The following is a 21,601-nucleotide window of genomic DNA, read 5'->3' on the forward strand; positions in this document are numbered from 1 at the left end:
GGATGAGACCGCAGACCGCCCAGAGCGGAAGTGGAGGAGCAGCCGGAAGTAGCCGGAGTCTGAGGCGGAGAGACAGGCAGACAGACTTTGGCAGGAGCCGGAGCTGCGCAGGGGAGTTGGTGGCCATGGAGTTGGGCGAGCTTCTCTACAACAAGTCCGAGTACATCGAGACGGTGCGCGTGTCCAGACATCTGCCCTCCCCTCTCCAAGCCTGCATCCCCTGAGGCCGCCGTCTCCATCCTGTCCCTGCCCCACCCCAGGTCCCTTTGGCGTTTAGTCCAAATTACACAGTGAGAGTTCATGTATGGTCTGGCTTTGTTATGCATTCCTTGCATGGCCAGTTTAGGCTTTTTAAAATTTATTCCTGATTTCCTCGTAGAGATAAAACGCCGTCCAGAAAGCAGGACAAGTCTCATCCATCCTGATAATTACAGCTTTGGGCTTCAGGCCTTTAAAAAAATTTTTTTTAAAAAAAACTAACATGTCCTAATTTATTACTACGTGCTAAAGACTGTTAGGTTCTTTTTTGTTTGTTAGGTTCTTTATAGTCAATACAAACTAGGTGTAGATGTGTGTTAATTGCTCGAAACCGGGGTAGTGCTCAGTCAGCATTACTCTTTATTTTTTCATTGAATTCTCACAACTCTATGCTATTGGTAAAGTCATTATCCTGTTTTTAGGGCTGTAAAACCGAAGTATAGAAGCTGCCGCTAGGCTATAGACGTACCACATCCAATTTCTGGGTCTGTTCCTTGAATCCCTAAGTTCCTAATTCATCCTTGCTTTTTTGATATCCTGACTCATTCCATTGCAGACGACACCCCATTGCAAGTCCTTTTCTCTCCAGTATGGGCTTTCTTGATGGAAACCTGTAGCCCAGAACCCACTCAGTTTGCTCACCTCGTTTTTCTGCTCTTTCGTTTCAGGCATCTGGGAACAAAGTTAGTCGCCAGTCTGTACTGTGTGGAAGTCAGAACATCGTTCTCAATGGCAAGGTAAGGGACGGAGCCAGCTCCGGGATGCATATTTCTGCTTTCTTTCCACTGATTATCACATTAGCAGGGCAGATGAAATGTCCCCAATTTATTGCTATATATGCTAAAATTCTCTCTCTCTTTTTTAATGCTCCAAATTGGATTTATTGAATACAAAAAATATGCAGTAAAAAGAGGCAACAGAAAGCCTTTTTCCTGTTATTCCAGGCACAAAATACAATGACACCTAGCACTGAAATTATTGGACAGTATTGTAGTGTGTGTCCTGTATTACTGGACACAAAACATAAATAGACAACACAGTATTTTAGTGTAGAAACTGAAGTGATACTGATACAATTATCTGTTTACTAATTAATGATTCATTATTAACTGAAACTTAAAATTAATTTGAGAATTGGGAAAGATAACTAAAATCTGAAATGCATTTGAAAAATGGAATGTGAAAGGCTCAGAATCTTGTAGTCTGAATAAACTGAAATAGCACAGAGATGAGCATAAACCTGGGATAATATTAGAACACTTCAGAACCAGAGAAAAATATCAAGATATATTTGAGCTTGACAAACACTGAAGTCCATAGTTTCTTCCTGCCATTAGGAACACTCAATTTTCCTTGAAATATTAAATCTGTAACTTCTAGAGGTAAAATAATCTCACTGTAATCAAAAGATCACAGATATTTTCAGTAGAGACACAATTACTGTGTCTGTTACCCCATCATACCATGAGATTTAATGGAAAAGAAATATAGTTTGGTAATTAGATATAATTAGTAATTACAGATACACTGTTTCAGTGCAAAATTAGAAAATTCAGTTAACTCCATCTGACTCATTAGCAAATATGTGGAGTTTTTTTTGAAATCCTTCAGCTAATTCCAAAACATTTTCTGTGATTTTGTAGGGAAGATTTGTGTGTGTGTGTGTATTTATGACAAAATTCGCCACTTTAAGCACTTTTAAGTATACAGTTCATTGACATTCATTATCTTCACAGTGTTGTGCAATCATCACCACTATATCTATTTCTAAAACATTTTCGCCACTTAGACGGAAACTCTGAACCCATTAAGGAATAACTCTCATCCCCTTTCCTCCCAGACCCTGGTAACCTCAATCTACTTTCTGTCTCTATGAATGTGCCTATTCTAGATATGTCATTTAAGCACAATCATGCAAGATTTGTCCTTTGGGCTGGCTTATTGCACTTAGCATAATGTTTTCAAGGCTCATCCACACGTATCAGAATTTTATTCCTTTTCATGACTAATATTCCATTGTATATATGTATATTTTGTTTATTTATTCATCTGTTGATGGACACTTGGGTTGTTTCTACCTTTCCACTATTGTGAGTATTGCTGCAATGAACATTGGCATACAAGGATATATTTGAGCTCAGTTTTCAGTTATTTATTACATACCTAGGGGTGGGGGTGTCTGGGTCATATGGCAGTTCTATTTTTTAGCTTTGCGAAGAACTGCCAAATTGCACCATTTTACGTTCCCACCGCAATGCAAGAGAGTACCAATTTCTCATGAACACTTGTTATTTTCTGGGTTTTTTTTTTTTTGGATGTGTATATGAAAGGTATTCAATATTTCATTGTGTGTTTTTTTCTTAATTAGTTACTTTATTTTATTTTTGGCTGCGTTGGGTCTTTGTTGCTGTGCGCGGGCTTTCTCTAGTTGCGGCGAGCGGGGGCTACTCTTCGTTGCGGTGCGCGTTGTGGTGGCCTCTCATTGTGGAGCATGGGCTGTAGGTGTGTGGGCTTCAGTAGTTGTGGCACGTGGGCTCAGTGGTTGTGGCTCATGGGCTCTAGAGCTCAGGTTCAATAGTTGTGGCGCACTGGCTTAGTTGCTCCGCGGCATGTGGGATCTTCCCAGACCAGCACTCAAACCTGTGTCCCCTGCATTGGCAGGCGGATTCTTAACCACTGCACCACCAAGGAAGCCCCTCATTGTGGTTTTTTTTTTTAATTAATGTTTTATTGGAGTATCGTTGATTTACAATGTTGTGTTAGTTTCTACTGTACAGCAAAGTGAATCAGCCATCCATATACATATATCCACTCTCTGCTAGATTCCATTCCCATATAGGTCATTACAGAGCACTGAATAGAGTTTCCTGTGCTATACAATAGGCTCTTATTAGTTATCTTTTATATATATAGTAGTGTTATTTGCATTTCCCTAATGTCTAATGATGATGAACATCTTTTATCTTATTGGCCATTTGCATATCTTTGGAGAAATATCTATTCAGTCCTTTGACCATTTTAAAATCTTGTCTCTTTGTTGTTGAATTGTAGGAGTTCTTTATATTCTGGGTATTAAATCCTTATCAGATTTATGATTGCAAATATTTTCTACCATTCTGTAGGTTGTCTTTTTACTTTCTTCATAATGTTCTTTGATGCACAAGAGTTTTTAATTTTGATGAAGTCCAGTTTATCTATTTCTTCTTTTGTTGCTTAAGTTTTTGATGTCGTATATCTAAGAATCCTTGCCAAACCCAAGATCATGAAGATGTACTCCTATGTTTTCTTCTAAGAGTTTTATGGTTTTAGCACTTGTATTTAAATGGTTGTTGATCCATTTTGAGTTAATTTTTGCATATGATGTGAGGTTGGGGTCCTAATTAATTAATTTTGGGGGGTTGGAAATCTACTTGTCCCAGCACCACTTGTTGAAGAGATTGTTCTTTCCCCATTGAATGGTCTTGTCATCCTTATAGAAAATCATCTGGCAGATGTATGGGTTACTTTCTGGACTCTCAGTTCTATTCCATAGTTGATATATCTGTCCTTATGCTAGTTCTACACTATTTTGGTTACTGTAGACTTGTAGTAAATTTTATAATCAGGAAATATGAGTCTTCCAACTTCTTCTTTTTCAAGATTGTTTTGGTTATTCGGGGCCCTCTTTCGTTTTTGAAAGGTGTTTTATTTGGCAATATTTGGTGCACACAGAAGACTGATATGTGATATATATGTTATGAAGCATAAAAATTAAATCAACACCATGAACCCACCACCCAACTGAAGAACTGGAACATAATCAATGCATAATAATACAGTACAGCCTGAAGTTCCTCTCCCATTTCTTTCTTCTACCTCCTTCCAAGAGGATACCACTATTCTGAACTTTTTCTTATAAATTCTTTATTTTTCAAAACAAAATTTTTACCACATATGTGTGTATTTCTAAATAATATATATTGTTTAGCTTTACTTGGTTTTCTGTGACTTACTATTTTTACCCTCAGTTATTGTAATAATGACAATAGAAAACATATATTACATTTAGTAAGTAACATCATTCTCAGCTTAGTTTCTAAGATTCATTGTGGTTTATGCATTTTCACTGCTGTGTACAATTCGGTTTATCCCCTCTCTTATGGGTGGATAGTTATTTTGTTTCCAGCTTTTTGTTATTATGAACAATCCATTTTTGTTTCCAGCCCCTGCCCCTTTCAGAACTTTGACATTTCTGTTTTCCATCGGGTGTCACAGTGCCTGCAGGAAGAGACAGGGATCAGATGAGCAAAGAGGACTGGGTGTAAACCAGAATGGTGGGGCCTAGTGAATTGGAGAATACAGGACCTAGCAAAGCTCGGGCTGATTGTTGCCATGTGGGAGTGCAGACCTGTACTTGCAGAGCTTCTGATTTTCTCAAAAGAAACTGGAAATCTGGATTTTTTTTAAATGTAAAATGTACTACTATTCACATAATAGCATCTAATTTAAATGATAAAAATGGCTGCAGAGGCCAGAGAAAACCATTTCTAGGTACAGCCCTCAGACCCCCAACTTGCCACCTCTGCATTGTACTTGTTGAGTTCGGTGAAGTCTGCTTTAATACTGTTTTTCTCCCTGAAAGGTCTTTTTAGGCACCTCCTTTCATTTTAACACCCTGCTGCCTCTTTTTTTTTTTTTTTTTTTTTTTTTTAATGCAGTACGCGGGCCTCTCACTGTTGTGGCCTCTCCCGTTGCGGAGCACAGGCTCCGGACGCACAGGCTCAGCGGCCATGGCTCACGGGCCCAGCAGCTCTGTAGCATGTGGGATCTTCCCGGACCAGGGCACGAACCCGTGTCCCCTGCATCAGCAGGAGGACTCTCAACCACTGCGCCACCAGGGAAGCCCATGTTGCCTCTATTTTTAATTTGACTTCTCTTCTTTAGCTCCATTCTTTATGAGATAGGAAACCAGGGTTTGAATACCGCTTGCTAAATTTCTTTGACCATCTGTGATACCGTTTCTTTCTTATGTTTTTTGTGTGTTTGCTTCCTCAGTGGGAATGTAATTTAGGCTGACTGAGGGACTTATATGGATTTTCTTTATTTCTAGATTAAGATTGTTATCTTTACTTAAAACACAATAGAACAATAACAGCCATTACCAAATACTCAGAACTCTTGGTATTCTGTTTTCTTCCAAAAGAAAAATAACTCATTTTCTCTGATTGTAGATGGAAACACAAGCTGAAAAACAGTGATTGAAGTAAATTAAGGATCTCAGATGAAAGAATTATGTACTAGAAATAGACATCTCTCTAAGCTTGAAGAAGATAGCTTTTAAAAACCAAGAGAGGAATTCCCTGGCAGTAGTTAGGACTCGGCACTTTCACTGCCGGGGCCTGGGTTCGATCTCTGGTCAGGGAGCTAAGATCCCGCAAGCTGCATGGCACAGCCAAAAAAACAAAAACAAAACAAAACAAAAAAGCCAAGAGGACCTGTAATACTTTACAATCAGCAGCAGATGTGAAAATTTCTTTTTACTGATAGAGGTTTTACAGACTGAACATATGTGGGTCAGATTGGTAAACTCTTCCAGGTGTGAGCCCATTTCTTTTTTAGTATCTTCTCAGAGCCTCATGTTCTGGCTAGTGATTTATCTAAATTCACCTATATTTGAGGTGTTCCCGTCTACTTCTCTAGCCTGACCTTCTGTCTTGGGTCCCAGACCTTTATTTACAACTGCCTGTTGGTCATCCCACAGATTCCACAAACTCAGAATTTCAAAATTGAATTTATCATCTAATCCCCAGAATTGCTCACCCTGTCCTAGATTCTTTTTCTCTTACCCAACATCTAAACAATGACCGAGTCATATAAAATCTCTTCTTTTTTTTCTTTTTAAATATTTTATAATGGAACATTTAAAAAAATCATTTTTAGGACTTCCCTGGTGGCACAGTGGTTAAGAATCTGCCTGCCAGTGCAGGGGACATGGGTTCGAGCCCTGGTCCGGGAAGATCCCACAGGCCGTGGAGCAACTAAGCCCGTGCGCCACAACTACTGAACCTGTGCTTCTAGAGCCCACGAGCCACAACTACTGAAGCCCACGCACCTAGAGCCGAGCCCATGCTCCGCAACAGGAGAAGCCACCGCAATGAGAAGCCCGCACACTGCAACGAAGAGTAGGCCCCGCTCACTGCAACTAGAGAAAAGCCCACACACAGCAACAAAGACCCAAAAATAAAATAAATAAATAAATTTATTTATTTAAAAATAAAATAAATAAATTTATTTTAAATTTTAAAATAATTTATATTTTTTATATAATTTAATTTTATATAATTAAAATAATAAATAAAATTAATTTGTTTTAAAAATAAAAATAAAATAAATAAATTTATTTTTTAAAAAATAATTTTTATTTAGGTATATTACATACAATAAAGTGTACCCATTTTATTTTATTATTATTTTTTTTTTTTTGCGGTACGCGGGCCCCTCACTGTTGTGGCCTCTCCCATTGCAGAGCACAGGCTCCGGACACGCAGGCTCAGTGGCCAAGTATACCCATTTTAAATATGCAGTTTGAAAAGGTTTGGCTGATGGGGACATCTATGCAACTAGTACCACAGTCAAGATATAAAATATTTACATCACCCTAGTTTCCTTGTGTCCCTCTGCAGTCAAGCCTTCTTCTAGCTTTGCCCAGGTAACCTATGTAAAACTAATAGAGGTTAGTTTTGCATTTTCTCAAGTTTCCTGTAATTGGAATCATGTACTTTTGGGGGGGGGGGTCAGCTTCTTTCCCTCAGCATAATGTTTTTGAGATTTACCCATGTTGTTGGATATATTCATGGATTAGTAGTTCATTATTCTTTATAGATAAGCAGTATTGTTATGGAACTTTTAGGACACATTTAAGAGTAGAGAGAACAGGGCTTCCCTGGTGGTGCAGTGGTTGAGAGTCCGCCTGCCGATGCAGGGGACACGGGTTCGTGTCCCGGTCCGGGAAGATCCCACATGCTGCGGAGCAGCTGCGCCCGTGAGCCATGGCCGCTGAGCCTGCGAGTCCGGAGCCTGTGCTCCGCAACGGGAGAGGCCACAACAGTGAGAGGCCCGCGTACCGCAAAAAAAAAAAAAAGAGTAGAGAGAACATATAATGAGTCCCTATATACTCATTCACCAGCTTCTACAATTAGCAATATTCTGGCATTCTTGCTTCATCTCTATACTCACCTGCCAAGTTCAAACCAATTTTGGAGTGGAATATTTTAAAGCAAGTTGCAAGCATAATATTATTTTACCCATAAATATTTCAATGTATATCACTGATATTTAAAGGCTTTAAAAAATGTATAGAGGACCGTTATTATATTTTTTAAAAAGCCAGTCATTCCCTAAATATCATCTAATCTAATCCTCAGTCCATGTTCAGTCTTTCCATTATCTTTTTTTTTTGGCTGCGTTGGGTGTTCGTTGCTGTGCCCGGGATTTCTCTAGTTGTGGCGAGTGGGGGCTACTCTTCGTTGCGGAGCACGGGCTTCTCTTTGCGGTGGCTTCTCTTGTTGCGGAGCACAGTCTCTAGGCCTGTGGGCTTCAGTGGTTGCAGCACGCAGGCTCAGCAGTTGCAGCACACAGCCCTAGAGCGCGCGGGCTTCAGTAGTTGCGGCGCGCAGGCTCTAGGGCTTGCGGGCTTCAGTAGTTGTGGCACATGGGCTCAGTAGTTGTGGCACACAGGCTCTAGAGCGCAGGCTCAGTAGTTGTGATGCATGGGCTTAATTGCTCCGCGGCATGTGGAATGTTCCCGGACCAGGGATTGAACCATGTCCTCTGCATTGGCAGGCGGATTCTTAACCACTGCGTCACAAGGGAAGTCCCTCCATTATCTTAAGATGTCTTTTTACAGTTGGCTTGTTCAAATCAGGATCCAAACAAGGTCAGGTACACATTACTGTTTGGTTGATGTGTCTCTTAAGTCTCTTTGAATCTGTAACAGTTCTCATTCCCTGCCTCGTTTTTCTCCGCATGCCATTTATATGTTGAGGAAACTGGCTCACTGTCCTGCAGTATTTTCAGATTTCTGAATTTGGCTGATTCTGTTTACACGGTGTTGCTTAATGTGATCTCTGTCCCCCTCTTCTTCCTCTAAATTGGTAGCTGGATCTAAAGGGTTGCTCAGATTCCTCTACCTCTGATTTATTTCTCTTTCCCTGATGCACAGCTTTTGCCTTAGGTAAGGCCCACCATCTCGTTTCACCTTGATCCATCTGAAGGGTCACATCCCCTCCAGTCTTGCCTGCCTCCATTCAGGCTCCAGACTGCTTCCAGAGTAATATTTCTAAAATGAAGCTTCGCTTGTGTTAATCCTCTGCTTAGAATCTTTCATTGATTCCTTATACCCGCTAGGGAAAAACATCTGAACTTCTGTACTCAGCACAGGTAATTCTTCATGATCTGGTCCCTTGCTTACTTTCTCAGCCACGTGCACTTTTTTTTTAAACCTCATTTATTCAGCAGACGTTTCAAGAATGCCTACTCTTTACCAAGTATGGGGCATTAGTTCCCCCCAGTTTCTGGGTTGTGTTATTCAGCCCCTCCTGGCAACCTCTGGGGAAGTCAGATATCACACCTTGCAGTTTAGCACATAATCTGGGTCCAGAAATTGGGAGAGCAAGCAGAACCTCAGTGGGTCCACCTCTGGAGCATGAAGTTGGAGATAGTACTGTTAGGAGATTAGACAAAGCTGGGAACAGCCAGGACTCTCACTGAGCAATCAGCCAAGGCTTGGGGGCAGGTGGAACCGAGTGCATCTGAGGAGATGCACAGACCAGGTCTGCCACAGGTATTCTCAATAAATGTTTGTCCATCCATTGAGTCCTGTTCATGGGATAATAAGGGCAAAGCTTGTGATGTACTGGGAACATCTTGAACTGCAATCAGTATTATGAGGGCAATTCTCTTTACCTTAAAAGTTATCCCTTTTGACAGAACAGGTGATTCAGTAGAATATAGCATAACTCTCAAACTGTCTGGTTTCCTACTCTTTTTCATTATGTTTTAGGCTATGTTAGTAGCTTTTTAAAATATGCTTTGTTTTATAGACCATTGTGATGAATGACTGTATTATTCGAGGGGATCTGGCAAATGTAAGAGTTGGACGTCATTGTGTTGTGAAAAGTCGGAGTGTCATAAGGCCACCATTCAAGAAATTCAGCAAAGGGTATGTAATTTAATGACCTGATTCAGTCTTGGGCAAGATGCTGCTACTGGTGGTACTATCCATGCGTTGAGTTGTGGGGGAAGGAGCAGATCTACGCTATTGTTTGGGACACTAAGTAAGAATTCACCATAATGAACACAACTCTGGTGTTGGTTGTCTTAGTCTAGTTGGTGGTTAGTTGCCAGAAACAATCCACTTAAGCTGGCAAAAGCAAAGGGGGTTCTGATTAAACAGCCACAGGCATATTTGATGGAATTTAAGGGTAGAAAAAGGGGTCAGGCTTCACAAGCGACTAGAACCTGGAACTGGACAGCTAGCCAGAGTCAAGACCACTATTCTGTCTGGCTGCTGCTCTGTTACCAAGGTTATACTGTTTCTTAACTGTTCTTCTCTCTGCACTTCTGCTTCCCTCTTTTTTCTTTCAGCTATATCTTCCGGCTTTTCTCATGGAGCCAACCTTGCTGCCTCAGCCCGTTTTTTTACATCGCTTCTCCATTTAGGCTTCCAGTGGATACCAACCAGAGATTTTAGGTCCTATCAACAAAATGTTGGGAGAGAGAATCTAATTAGCTCAGTTTGAGTTAAGTGCCCACCCCCAGTCTAAAAACAGCTTTGACCCAGAGAGCAGGGTCATGTCAGGCCCCCTGATCTCTCAGTGGGCATAGGGATTGTCTAAGAAAGGGCATGGACAGGGCAGGAAAACCGACCGCTATGCTTGATATGATGGTATTCTCTTTGCCTCTCTCTCCGTTTGCCCTCCTCGTTCCTACTTATGGCACCATCTGCTTTTCATCCAAGAATTCAGCAAGCATTGATTGAGTGCTTTCCTTATGCCAGTCACTAGGTTATAAGCTGGGCATATAAAGATGGATCAAATAGGGTCTCATAACCCAGTGTTAGAAGTAAAACAAACTAGTGAATGTAAAAAAAAGAGACAGACTCACAGATATACCGAACTAGTGGTTACCAGTGGGAAGGAGGAGGGGCAAGACAGGGGTAGGGATTAAGAGGTACAAATTACTACATATAAAATAAATAAGCTACAAGGATATGTTTTACAGCACAGGGAATAATAGCTAATATTTTATAATAACTATAAGTGGAGTATAACCTTTAAAAATTGTGAATCACTGTGTTGTACACATGAAACTTATATATTGGAAATAAACTATACCTCAATTAAAAATACAACAACAGGGCTTCCCTGGTGGCGCAGTGGTTGAGAGTCCGCCTGCCGATGCAGGGAACACGGGTTCGTGCCCCAGTCCGGGAAGATCCCACATGCCGCGGAGCAGCTGGGCCCGTGAGCCATGGCCACTGAGCCTGCACGTCCGGAACCTGTGCTCTGCAATGGGAGAGGCCACAACAGTGAGAGGCCTGCGTACCGCAAAAAAATAAATAAAATAAAAATAAAAATAAAAAAAAACAACAACAACCTAGTGATAGAAAGAATTACATAAACAGAAAGCTACTATAGAATGTGATGCTGTAACATGATAGCCACTATAGAATGGGATACTCCTGTCACTGGGGCATGAACATGGTTAGGGAGGAACACAGAAGAGGGCAGCTAACTCAGACTACCATACCTGGGTGTATATCATGCAGGAATCGTCCTGCATTTCCCATAGTGATGTTGGGCTCCAGGCTTTCATTATGTACAGGAATTGGAGCAGGGAGTCATTGTAAATCATATGAAATTTAGATGAAAGCATTTGCTCATTAGCTCAGAAGGCTATTTTTTTTTTTTTTTTTTTTTTGGCCGTGCTGTGCGGCATGTGGGATCTTAATTCCCTGACCAGGGATCGAACCTGGGCCCTCTTCAGTAGAAGCGCAGAGTCTTAACCACTGGACCACCAGGGAAGTCCCTCAGAATACTGTTGAGGGGAGGGGACTTCCCTGGTGGTCCAGTGGGTTAAGATTCTGTGCTCCCAATGCAGGGGGCCCGGGTTCGATCCCTGGTCAGGGAACTAGATCCTGCATGCATGCTGCAACTAAGAAGTCCACATGCCGCAACTAAAGATCCCATGTGCCGCAACTAAGACCCAGCGCAGCCAAAATATTAATAAATATTTTTTAAAATTAAAAAAAAGGACTATTGAGTGGAAATCAGAAAACCCTGTGACGCCTTTTCATGGTTTCATACAGTGACTGATGCTCTGCTAGAGTTGTTGACTCCACCTCCTGATAAAGGCATTATTGTGCTGGATATGGTCCAGGAAGAGGACTGAGAATGAATAAGAAGCTTATTGGTGAATGGAGGGAAGTGTAAATTAGAATAGTCCACGTGAGAAATATAGAAATATGAAAGTGTAAATAGCAACACGTGAATAGAAGGTGAATGTCGATTTCCTCCCCTGTATATCTCAATACCAGGACCAGCTGATAGTATAAAGTTTGGAGTTTTTAATTTAAAATTAAGGAGTTGATAGTACTGTTGTAGACTATGATAAGATCAAGGAATCCATTGCCACACAAGGGGTCCAGACCAAAAATGCAAATGAATTAAGGAAGATTTAAATAAAGTATAGGTCTGTGGAGGACAGGTATCATCTCTGACAAAATATTCCTGACAAAATAGAACACAGGACTGGAAAGAGCCAGTGAGCATCCAGCTGCTTTATATTAGTTCTAGTGCAAATATTTTACATCCCAAGGTACCGAAATTTCTTGTAAATATGATCACAGACCACTGTCAATGACATTTGAGGAGTCCTGGAGAATGGGAGTGATGTCACAAGTCTGGAGAAAGCCAACTGACTCCTTAAGTCCTGGCTTAAATGTCACTTTCAATTACTTAACCTCCAGTCTGAGTAAAGTCTCTGTTATATGCTCTCATAATGTGTTATTTTTCCTCTGTAGCACTTATCACAGTTGGAACTAATTACTTATTTAATCATTTATTTAGTCTCTCTTTTCTTCTCTTGTTTGTAAGCTCCATGGGCATGATTGCATCCCTTTTGCTCACCATTGTATTCCCCAGTTCCTAGCATAGAGTCTGGCATATAGTAGACTCTCAATAAAACCAGTCAATATATAAATTTTTAGCATGTTGGGAATTATATCCCATGAACCTCACATCAGTCCCCTGAAGGATTATAGAGCAGATTAATGAAAATGTGATCTGTGGGCATTTTCAAAGGAGGCAGGAATGAGCAAAACATTCATTTGTTTTTATTTGGTGCCAGATTTTTTAGCTTTGAAGGTTTTGCTCTTACTGTTTTGCTATTTCCTTTCAAAGTTTCCTTGGTGTAATATTTCTGATTTCGATTTAGTAGTCACATGCATCTTCTTCAACATTACAGAATTCGTTAAGCCTGAGGATTCTTTCCTTGGTAGGAACAGTCTTATTAAGAAAAGACGATGGAGTTGAGATTACGATCTTTAGTTCTATAAACCTTGACCAAAAGTACATCACCTTGACCTTTCTTTGTTCATCTTCTTTTTCTTCTGTAGCGTTGCATTTTTTCCTCTACACATTGGGGACCATGTCTTTATTGAGGAAGATTGTGTGGTCAACGCAGCTCAGATTGGCTCTTATGTTCACGTTGGCAAGAACTGTGTGATTGTGAGTATGGTGACTTGGCTGGCTGAGCAGCCTCACTCTCTCTCTAGCTCGCGTCCCTCACATCAGTGGGCTTCTGCTTCTGTCATCAAGCAGGGTAGAAGTCCTTTCTGGTCTACTGGTCTATCAGAATTATTACTGAATTTGGAGTTTTTCCTAGGCATTAATAATCATGGCTAACCTTTATGGAACCTCTTCCATATGACGTTAAACCCTTACCTTTGATTATTTCATTTAATTCTCACAACCATCCAAGGATACTAGGTACTGTTATTATCCCTGTTTTCAGGTGAGGAGACTGAAGACCTTCGATATTAGGGGATTTGACAAGGCTAGTAAATGGTAGTGCTGGGATTTGAACCCTAGTGGTATGAATAGCCATGCCGCTATGTGACCTACCTGTTGCTTCACCTCAAGAATCTTACAGTCTGGTGGGGGTGAGGGGATCTTGAAGGGTGCATCAAAATTGGCTCCTAGACCAGAGGAGAATGAGTGTTTCAGGGAAGAGATTGGCATGTGTAAGGGTCAGAGTCACCAATGGGCATGACGTTAAGGGAGCTGCATGTAGTTCAGGGTGCTGGGTTTGCCAGGTGCGAGGGGGCCCCTCCCTTAGCAGAACCTGTAGGACCCTGGTCCACAGGTGCCTCGATATCAATTTGTTTAACCCAACCAAGGCTTTCCAAGGCTGAATTTCTTGGTATTTCATAGATGAAGAGGTTGATTTCAGTTAGGATTTCTGAGACCATCCTGAGTAAGAATGTTAATGATCAGAGCCAAACTGCCTAAATTTTCAGGGAAAATGTCTCCTACATTTTATGTTTGTCCCTCAGATTCTGGGAAAAGCCAAGACCCCTTTCATACATTTAAGTGGCCACTCCCCTTAATTTAGAGTCAGTTCTCTGCTCTGGATAAGACTAGGACCCTAAAGTATCAGAAAACCTGCAGAAGCTATGCAGCCACATTCCAGGAGCCATGAGGGCACAGCAAAGGTGGACAGTGCAATGGAGAACCCCACTGCTGAGAAAAACATTCCAGTCTGACTTGTTACTCAGAATTAAGGGGAGTAGTTGTTTTGCCAAATATTCTTCTCCAGGGGAGTCCCTTAGTATGTATTAGAGACAGAATGTCTGTGGTTTGGGCTGACGTTGAGAAAAGGGAGAAGAAATCCATCCTCTCCCCTCACTCTGACTGTTTGGCCAAAGCTGGCTTTCCAAGCCACAGCTGGGTTTTCCTGATATTTTCCTCAGCAATGTGAAGACATCACCATAGTAGCCTAGTCCTTTAGCCCCAGAGCCAAATGTCTGAATGGTTAAAATCCAAATGCTATTCCCACAGCTTAGGGAATTCTAGTCCTGTTGTTAGGTGCTCTGCTTTCTGTATCACTTTTCAATACATCAATTCATGGTATTGTCATTGTTCAGTATTGACAGGGCTTATTTGCTGAGCCTTTAAAAATTCCCAAGTAATCTCAGGAGAATGATCCTTTGAGAATCTCAGAGCTAGCAGGAACTCATTTAGAGTCCAGCTGTCCTCATGACACAGGGATCCTTCCTGTAGCATCTCATGTGGTAGTCTAACTTATGCTTGGATGTGTGAAGGTGTGGTTGTTAATCAGAATTGCCCAAATGTCTGCAGGAAAAGCCTAACAGGCAATATTAATAGGCACTGTTAACCATGCCATGAGTTTTACTTTTGTCTCTAGTCTTGACAGCATCCCTACGGGCTTGGTTTTATATCCTATTTCACAGGATTTAAGTAACTTGCTAAATAATTTGCATAAGGAGATATGGGTAGCTATAATACTAGCAACATGTAGTTCTTAACTCCTTCTTGGAAAGTTCTCCAGGAAAGAATAAAGAAGTAGTTTCAGCTTTTTATCTCCTCAGCTATTGCCAAGCCATTCATGCCTAAGAAGTACCTGCATTTTTAATTCTGCTGCCATGTAATTGATCAGTTTACCCAGAATTCTCTGAAACCCAATTGAGCACATTTCTCTGAGTGGGCAGAATGGCCAACTCTAGAAAGCAGGTGCCCTCAGGCTGTGTGGTGGCTGGTAGTATACAGTGAGAAGGTTCATTTCCACTGTCCCTCTCTTCCAGGCCCCTGTGTCTGCAGGTCCCTGTCTGTGAATGTGTCCTGCCATACGCAGCACACTCCTTTTACTCAGTGCCCCATGTGCTTAGTCTGAGTTACTAGGAGCTTAGGCGTCATAGGACATCTTTGAGTTAATTTGGGAGTCACCAGGGGAGCTGGCCATCTGCCCGATTTTTGATGTTGCCAATAATAGGTAATTCGTGGAAGAAAACTTTCCAAGGAGAAATGAGCTGCAGTCATAACTTGCTTCTGACCTAAAGATGTTGCCCAACTTGGCTGTTAACCACCCAACTGGAGACAACTTAGTTAGCCACTAAAGAAATTCAGACCTTAGGTATAAGCTTTTTAAAAAATTCATTTGGCAATCTACCTAGGAGTTCCTGGACTTACATAAGAGTTAGGTATTTAATACTGGGGGAAAATTTGAACACAACCAAATCAAAGTATCTTTCATATTCTTTGGTAAAATCTAAGATCTAGATGGGTTAGCATTATCCTGGTATTTGTTAGGTGTTCCACATCCTCAGCCACCTGGGGATGTTTTATCAGATCATCTGACCAGAACACAAGTAAACTTATAGACCCGATGATGTAAATGCAATCTTTCATTTACTCAGCAGGTTGTCTGAGACATAACTTTAACCGTATACAGAAACCTCTCCTTTCCCTTAAGCCATGAAAGAGATGAAGCTCCCAGACCTTATTTCTTGCCCCCAAAATGCCGTGGGTGATGGCAGAATTGAAAAGTGATGACAGTGGATAAAGTCAAGCGTTATGTCCAGCCTAAACCTTCTAGTAACTACCACTTACCCATGGGGGAACAAATGAACTAATAACTTCATATCCAGAAGAATTTGCCAAGACTTTTCCAGTTGGAATTGGCAAAAGAACAAACAGACCTTAAATTGGTAGGTTCAAAGCGAATGTACTGGCTAATATGAACCAAGGGTACAGAAGTAGATCCTAATTTCATACATAAGTGACTCTGGGGGTTCAGTTGATGTCATGAGAATTAATCCCCTTCCCTTTTTTGTTTTCCTCTGGGAGGCTCTCAGGCAGGTCCTTTCCTCATGGAAACCAGTGGCTGGTCCAGGATTCTGTCCTGTCCTCTAAAATCCCCATTGGAAAGAGCTTTTCCCAGTAGTCCCAGCAGAAGCCCTGACCTTGAGATTCATCATCAGCTCATACGCCGATTGCCTAAACCAGTGGCTGTGGCCAGGCTTGGGGTTCATAGTTTGGGATGGGAGGTGAAGTACATGGACTGAGATGGGGATGGGGCGGTATCCAAGGAAAATATAGCTTCTGTTACCAGAGGAAAGGGAAGTGGATGTTGGACAAGCAAAACAACAGATATCCACTAAATTATTAAAAAAAGGAAGAAAGAAAAGTAAACAGAATTCTTGAAGATTGAATTTCATGTAGTATGAAATGCCTAAGGTAACTTGAACTGTCCCTAGTGTATGACCCCCACCTCAAATTTGTAGACACTCACATTTTTACCTCCTGCTTGTCATGTACCACCTGCAATAGGGAATAGTAGCCAAGCCTCTTGTCACTGTCCATGACTATTGTATGATATCATGAATGGAGAAAATATAAATATATTCCACACAGCAGACAAGACAACTTTTACTCCCATTTCCTGGTCTATTTCCTATTAACAAGATTTTAATTTCAGGGGCGCCGGTGTGTGTTGAAAGACTGTTGCAAAATTCTTGACAACACAGTATTACCCCCAGAAACTGTGGTCCCACCATTCACCGTCTTCTCAGGCTGCCCAGGTAACCTTAGGTGTTGATTATTAAAACTCAAGTTTATTTTCTTTCACAAAAGTAGTGCATGCGATTTCTGTCTCTAACAGTATGTTGATCTAGCTAACTTAAACATTCTCCTGGTACAGGGTACTCAGAAATACTATCTAAAATATAACTAGATAAATCTGTCACCAGCACAGGAAAAGTATGAGGAAGCATGTCTCTCTTGGCCTGGGCTCTGGGTGGAAAAATAAAAAGTGTGTCCAAAGAATTCTATGGCCTTACCTTCACATTGGGTGGGGTTTGAACTTGTACTTCCCGCCCTGCCCAGGAATGCCCTAACTGAAAAGTTACCATAAAACATGCTCTAAGACCAGTGAGAGCTCTAGGACACCTGAGAGAAGCAAATACATTATCCCTTGACCTTTGCCCGTAGGCAAAGCCCTCATGAGCTCAGAGTTCCAAGTTACAAACATGTGACGAGACAAAAGCAATCCATGCTCATCCTAGAGAGCTTGGAAAACACCGAAAAGCAAGAAGAAGAAAACCTCACATTTCCCAACCCCCACCTCAAGACAGTCTCTTTTCTTCTACATGTTGTTTTACGCAGTGGAAATCACGTAGCTCATGCGAAGGCACATCACAGATTCACAGATGGAAGATGATATGAAGAGAGAGATTTGACAATATATGATCTCTAACCACTGGGTGGTTTATTTGTTATTCCAATTTTTAAAAATCTCATTACTCAGATCACTGAATGCAAATTTCAAAGATGTACAGAATCATCCACTAGGATTCTTTGGGGAGGAAATGGGCCATTCTGCTCTTTCATGCACCTCTGTTTGCAAAGGAGGAAGAGACTTTTATTTAGTAATTCTCCCCATAATGAGTTCCCACTGTGAGAAAGTTTAATAGTTCTTAGCAAGTGCTATATCAGCACGGTCTTGGCGATTGTTTTAGGAGTTGTGAGACAAGCATCTGAGCTGAGATGAGAAGTGTATTGCTGACGAAATATCTTAATCTCTTTTAACTTATTCAAAGCCCTTAGAACCAATTTATGGTCTTTGAGCACTGATGGCGTATGGCAGGGAAGCACTGCTAGATATTTGAAATCCAGATAAACACTGTGTGTGGAGGTTCTGCCTGGGACCTTAGAGATCATTGTATAAGTGAGGAAACTGAGGCCTAGAGAGGTTGAGTTGTACGACGTATCGGAGCTAGTTGGGGGGAAAGCTTTGACAAGCACTAAAGACTCCTTATTTATTTATTTTAAAAAAAAATTTTTTTTTTTGGCCTCTCGGCTTTTGGGATCTCAGTTCCCCAGCCAGGGATTGAACCCGGGCCACGGCAGTGAGAGCACTGAATCCTAACCACTAGACCACCAGGGAACTCCCAGAGCTCCTTATTTAGAGTCCAGTACTTTTTGCACTGATAGGGTACTTCCCATGTTTATTTTATGTGACTTGACAAACAAATGCTAACCATCTAGATACTGCTGTTGACAATCTCCCCCTTTAATGAAGAGGCATAGGGTTGCAGGAAAACTAGCATATTTTTGGAAGGCTCCACAGCATGAAACTGAGTCAAAATGAAAGGCAAACCGTACAGAAAGGATCTGGGTTAGGGACCAAAAACTCAGATGTCCACAGGAGCCCGGCAGATCATGTAAATGATTGAAGTAATAGCCTATCATAGCTGTTTAAGAATACAGGCATGATATCATGAGAACTTCCGGTGTTTCATGAGGAGCTCAAAATCTGAATTTTTGTATGGTATTTCTGAATTTTTAATTGTTGAGTACTAATTTTTTTTTAGGAGATTAAATACTGTACAGACTAAACATATATTTGGAAATCTAACATGGGCTGCTAGTTTGTAAAAGGTGCCTGTGAGAATTGTGTATCTTTTAAGACCACTTTTTCTATCCTACTTTCTCTTTGTATATATACAAGAGCATATGTGTGTGTTTTTATATGCGTATGAGTGTATAGGTATGTGTGTTTATATATATATTTGTGTATATAATATGAAACTGTTTTTACATGTATAAACAGAATCATACTCTGTTCTGTTAGGAAACTTGCTTCCTTAACAGTATATCTTGGGCATCTTTTCTTGTCAGTATGGTGAGATTCACCTCATGCCTTTTAATGGTTTCATGGTTTTCATTGCATAAACGTCCCACAGTATAACTAATCATCCTCTGGCATAATGGATCAAAAGAAGTTGCACCTGGTTTTTCATGATTAGAAACTTTGCTGCATTGATGCTTTTGTACATATATTGTGCAATTGAGCAAGAATATCTGTAGAATAAATTCTTAAAAGTTGGATTATCAGGTCACAGGGTATGAACTTTTAAAAGTTTTGCTAGATATTCCTAAATTGCTCTTCAAACGGTTTTATGAGTTTACACGTCCATCCAGAGTGTGTGAGAGTGCCTCTTTCCTAGAAATTCTTAAATAGGATTCCTGCATCTTTTGTCTTTCTATAGGGTGTTTCTGTTCTACTTCCATTTGTGATTTGAATATATCTAGCATGTTCGGGCCTTGGATTCATTTTCATTGTGTGAATAGCAGGGCAGTTTCTTCCCTCAAGAGCTCTCACCTTGGCTTGCCCAGCAGGCGTCACCCCAGAGTCCAGGGGATGGACGAATCCTTGCCTGGAACAACGTCTGATGTAGTCAGATTTGCCTTAACTCTTCAGGTTGTGCCATGATGTACTAACCTCTTTTACCTGGAATATATTTCTCTCTTCTTTTTAATTTTTTTTTTTTTTTTTACTTTTTTATTTTTGGCTGCATTGGATCTTCGTGGCTGTGCGCGGGCTTTCTCTAGCTGCAGCGAGTGGTGGCCACTCTTCGTTGCGGTGCGCAGGCTTCTCATTGCGGTGGCTTCTCTTGTGGAGCACAGTCTCTAGGCATGTGGGCTTCAGCGGTTGTGGCTCATGGGTTCAGTAGTTGTGGCTCGTGGGCTCTAGAGCACAGGCTCAGCAGTTGTGGCGCACAGGCTTAGTTGCTCCGTGGCATGTGGGATCTTCCCGGACCAGGGCTTGAACCCGTGTCCCTGCATTGGCAGGCGGATTCTTAACCACTGTGCCACCAGGGGAGTCCCTGGGATATATTTCTGCATTTTGGGAAAGTATTAGTTGTTTCTCTCACACACACACAAATTCACATCATCTTGAAGATATGGTCAGTGGAAATATTCTGTTAGCACCAAAGATGGAAAACCTAGTATTTAGACATTCATGACTAAAGAAAGGAGACTTCTAGAGGTTTCAACAGAAGTCAGAGCTGCATGTGGGCCTCCTCTGGCTCCTCGTGGTTGACCAGGTCTTTCTTTCCTCAGGACTCTTCTCAGGGGAGCTCCCAGAATGTACCCAGGAGCTGATGATTGACGTCACGAAGAGCTACTACCAGAAGTTTTTGCCCTTGACACAGGTCTAATGTCTCTGCCTTGTGTCTCGAATTCGCTTGAGCTCTAAGATGAACTTGGGGACAAAGTGAGCCAGTCAGCATCTACAAAGAGCTCTTGTGTCTTTGATACCTCCCACCCTCTTTCTTTCTTTTTTTTTTTTTTTGGTTTAATTCTTTAGAGTTTCTCAATCCTCCCAGGCTCTAAGCTCTTAAGACTTAATAACAGAACGTCTAGAGGAGTTGTCTCCAAATGCTGTGCTTAAACCGTATATATTAACAGTCACTCCGTACCGTTATGTGTGGAACATGGACTCATCTGTTTCCAGCACTGCCACCCCTTGGTCCTGTGGGTGGCTGGATGGAGCAGTGCATTCTGTCCCAGTGGGGAGGTTGTGACGCTCTTGAGCTGCCCATGGCCATGAGCTACCACAGTGAGCTCTGCTCACAGGGATCACTCAGCTTCCCTGCTGCTCACACATTTGACCAGTTGCCACAGCTGCTCATAATCTGGGAAAAAAAGTGTTTTGTGACTTTTCAGAGCCCAGATTCCTGTTGGCTACTAAAACTTGAAGGGAGGGTAGTTAGTATTTCTCTTCTTTCCAGAGTGACCTGAACTGTCATTTTAATTCAGGGTGACTAATAAAAGACTTTCTAGCATCTATTCTAGGGCCTTGGCTTTCACTAAAAGGGGAGCCCTTAGTGTCCAGATTTTATTTTTGCAAGGTCCCAGGTTTGAGTCTCCCACGTGGGTGGACTAGTCTGGCAGCCACTCCTTGCCTCATGGTGTTTGGGGACAGCAGTATGCCTTATTTCACTGGAAATGTAGCATTTGTGACACTTGCTCCCTGGCCTAAAACCATTCAACCCACCCTTTCTTTGCCATAACCTCACAGTTCAGACCAAAATATCTGTACTTGGGCCCAATCTCATATGTACATGGGGGCCTCTTAAAATCATTCTGGGGGCACAGAGCCCCAAGGAGTAAACGAAGTTGCCAGGGCCATTCTTATCTTCTGGATAATAGCACAACCCTTCCTATTCTGCTCTGGCCTCTTGGCTTAGTAGGAAGATATAGGAGTGAAGACCTGAGAAGGCTGGCCTTGCTTGAAGCTCTGATGCTGCTGTGAATGGGGTAGGACAGTTTAGCCTTGAAGGTTAGTATCTAGCAGCAGCTGTCTTGACTTAATATCTGGTTATGGGGTTTGCAAAAAGAGCTGTATGTAGTCATCTCTGCTAGTTCAATGTAAAACTGCTTTCTGGTTTGTCACTTTTTATGTTTGTACATTAGAAGATTGACACATGAAACAAGTC

At 41.5% G+C, this 21,601-nt stretch overlaps 1 protein-coding gene and 1 non-coding gene across 2 annotated transcripts; one reads left to right on the top strand and one right to left on the bottom strand.

Moving 5' to 3' along the window:
* The first annotated feature begins 17 nt into the window (after positions 1 to 17).
* On the top strand, positions 18 to 21,598 carry DCTN5 (dynactin subunit 5). The gene is made up of 6 exons (XM_029221341.1): positions 18 to 173; positions 927 to 995; positions 9,339 to 9,457; positions 12,914 to 13,025; positions 16,795 to 16,897; positions 20,223 to 21,598. Exons 1-6 carry the CDS (start codon positions 126 to 128, stop codon positions 20,318 to 20,320), a joined length of 549 nt encoding a protein of 182 aa, XP_029077174.1. The 5' UTR covers positions 18 to 125; the 3' UTR covers positions 20,321 to 21,598.
* On the bottom strand, positions 11,248 to 11,320 carry TRNAR-UCU. The gene has a single exon. It is a non-coding gene; the product is annotated as a tRNA-Arg (tRNA).
* Positions 21,599 to 21,601: the final 3 nt, after the last annotated feature.

Source organism: Monodon monoceros, unplaced genomic scaffold (assembly GCF_005190385.1).
Source record: "Monodon monoceros isolate NGI ecotype Baffin Bay Population unplaced genomic scaffold, NGI_Narwhal_1 Super_Scaffold_13, whole genome shotgun sequence".
NCBI lineage: Eukaryota > Metazoa > Chordata > Mammalia > Artiodactyla > Monodontidae > Monodon > Monodon monoceros.

Coding starts and splice junctions, on each gene's coding strand:
- DCTN5 (XM_029221341.1), top strand. CDS start 126: ATGGAGTTGGGCGAGCTTCTCTACAACAAGTCCGAGTACATCGAGACG. Junction 13,026..16,794: donor TTGGCAAGAACTGTGTGATT/GTGAGTATGGTG, acceptor TTTTAATTTCAG/GGGCGCCGGTGTGTGTTGAA. Junction 16,898..20,222: donor CGTCTTCTCAGGCTGCCCAG/GTAACCTTAGGT, acceptor TTCTTTCCTCAG/GACTCTTCTCAGGGGAGCTC.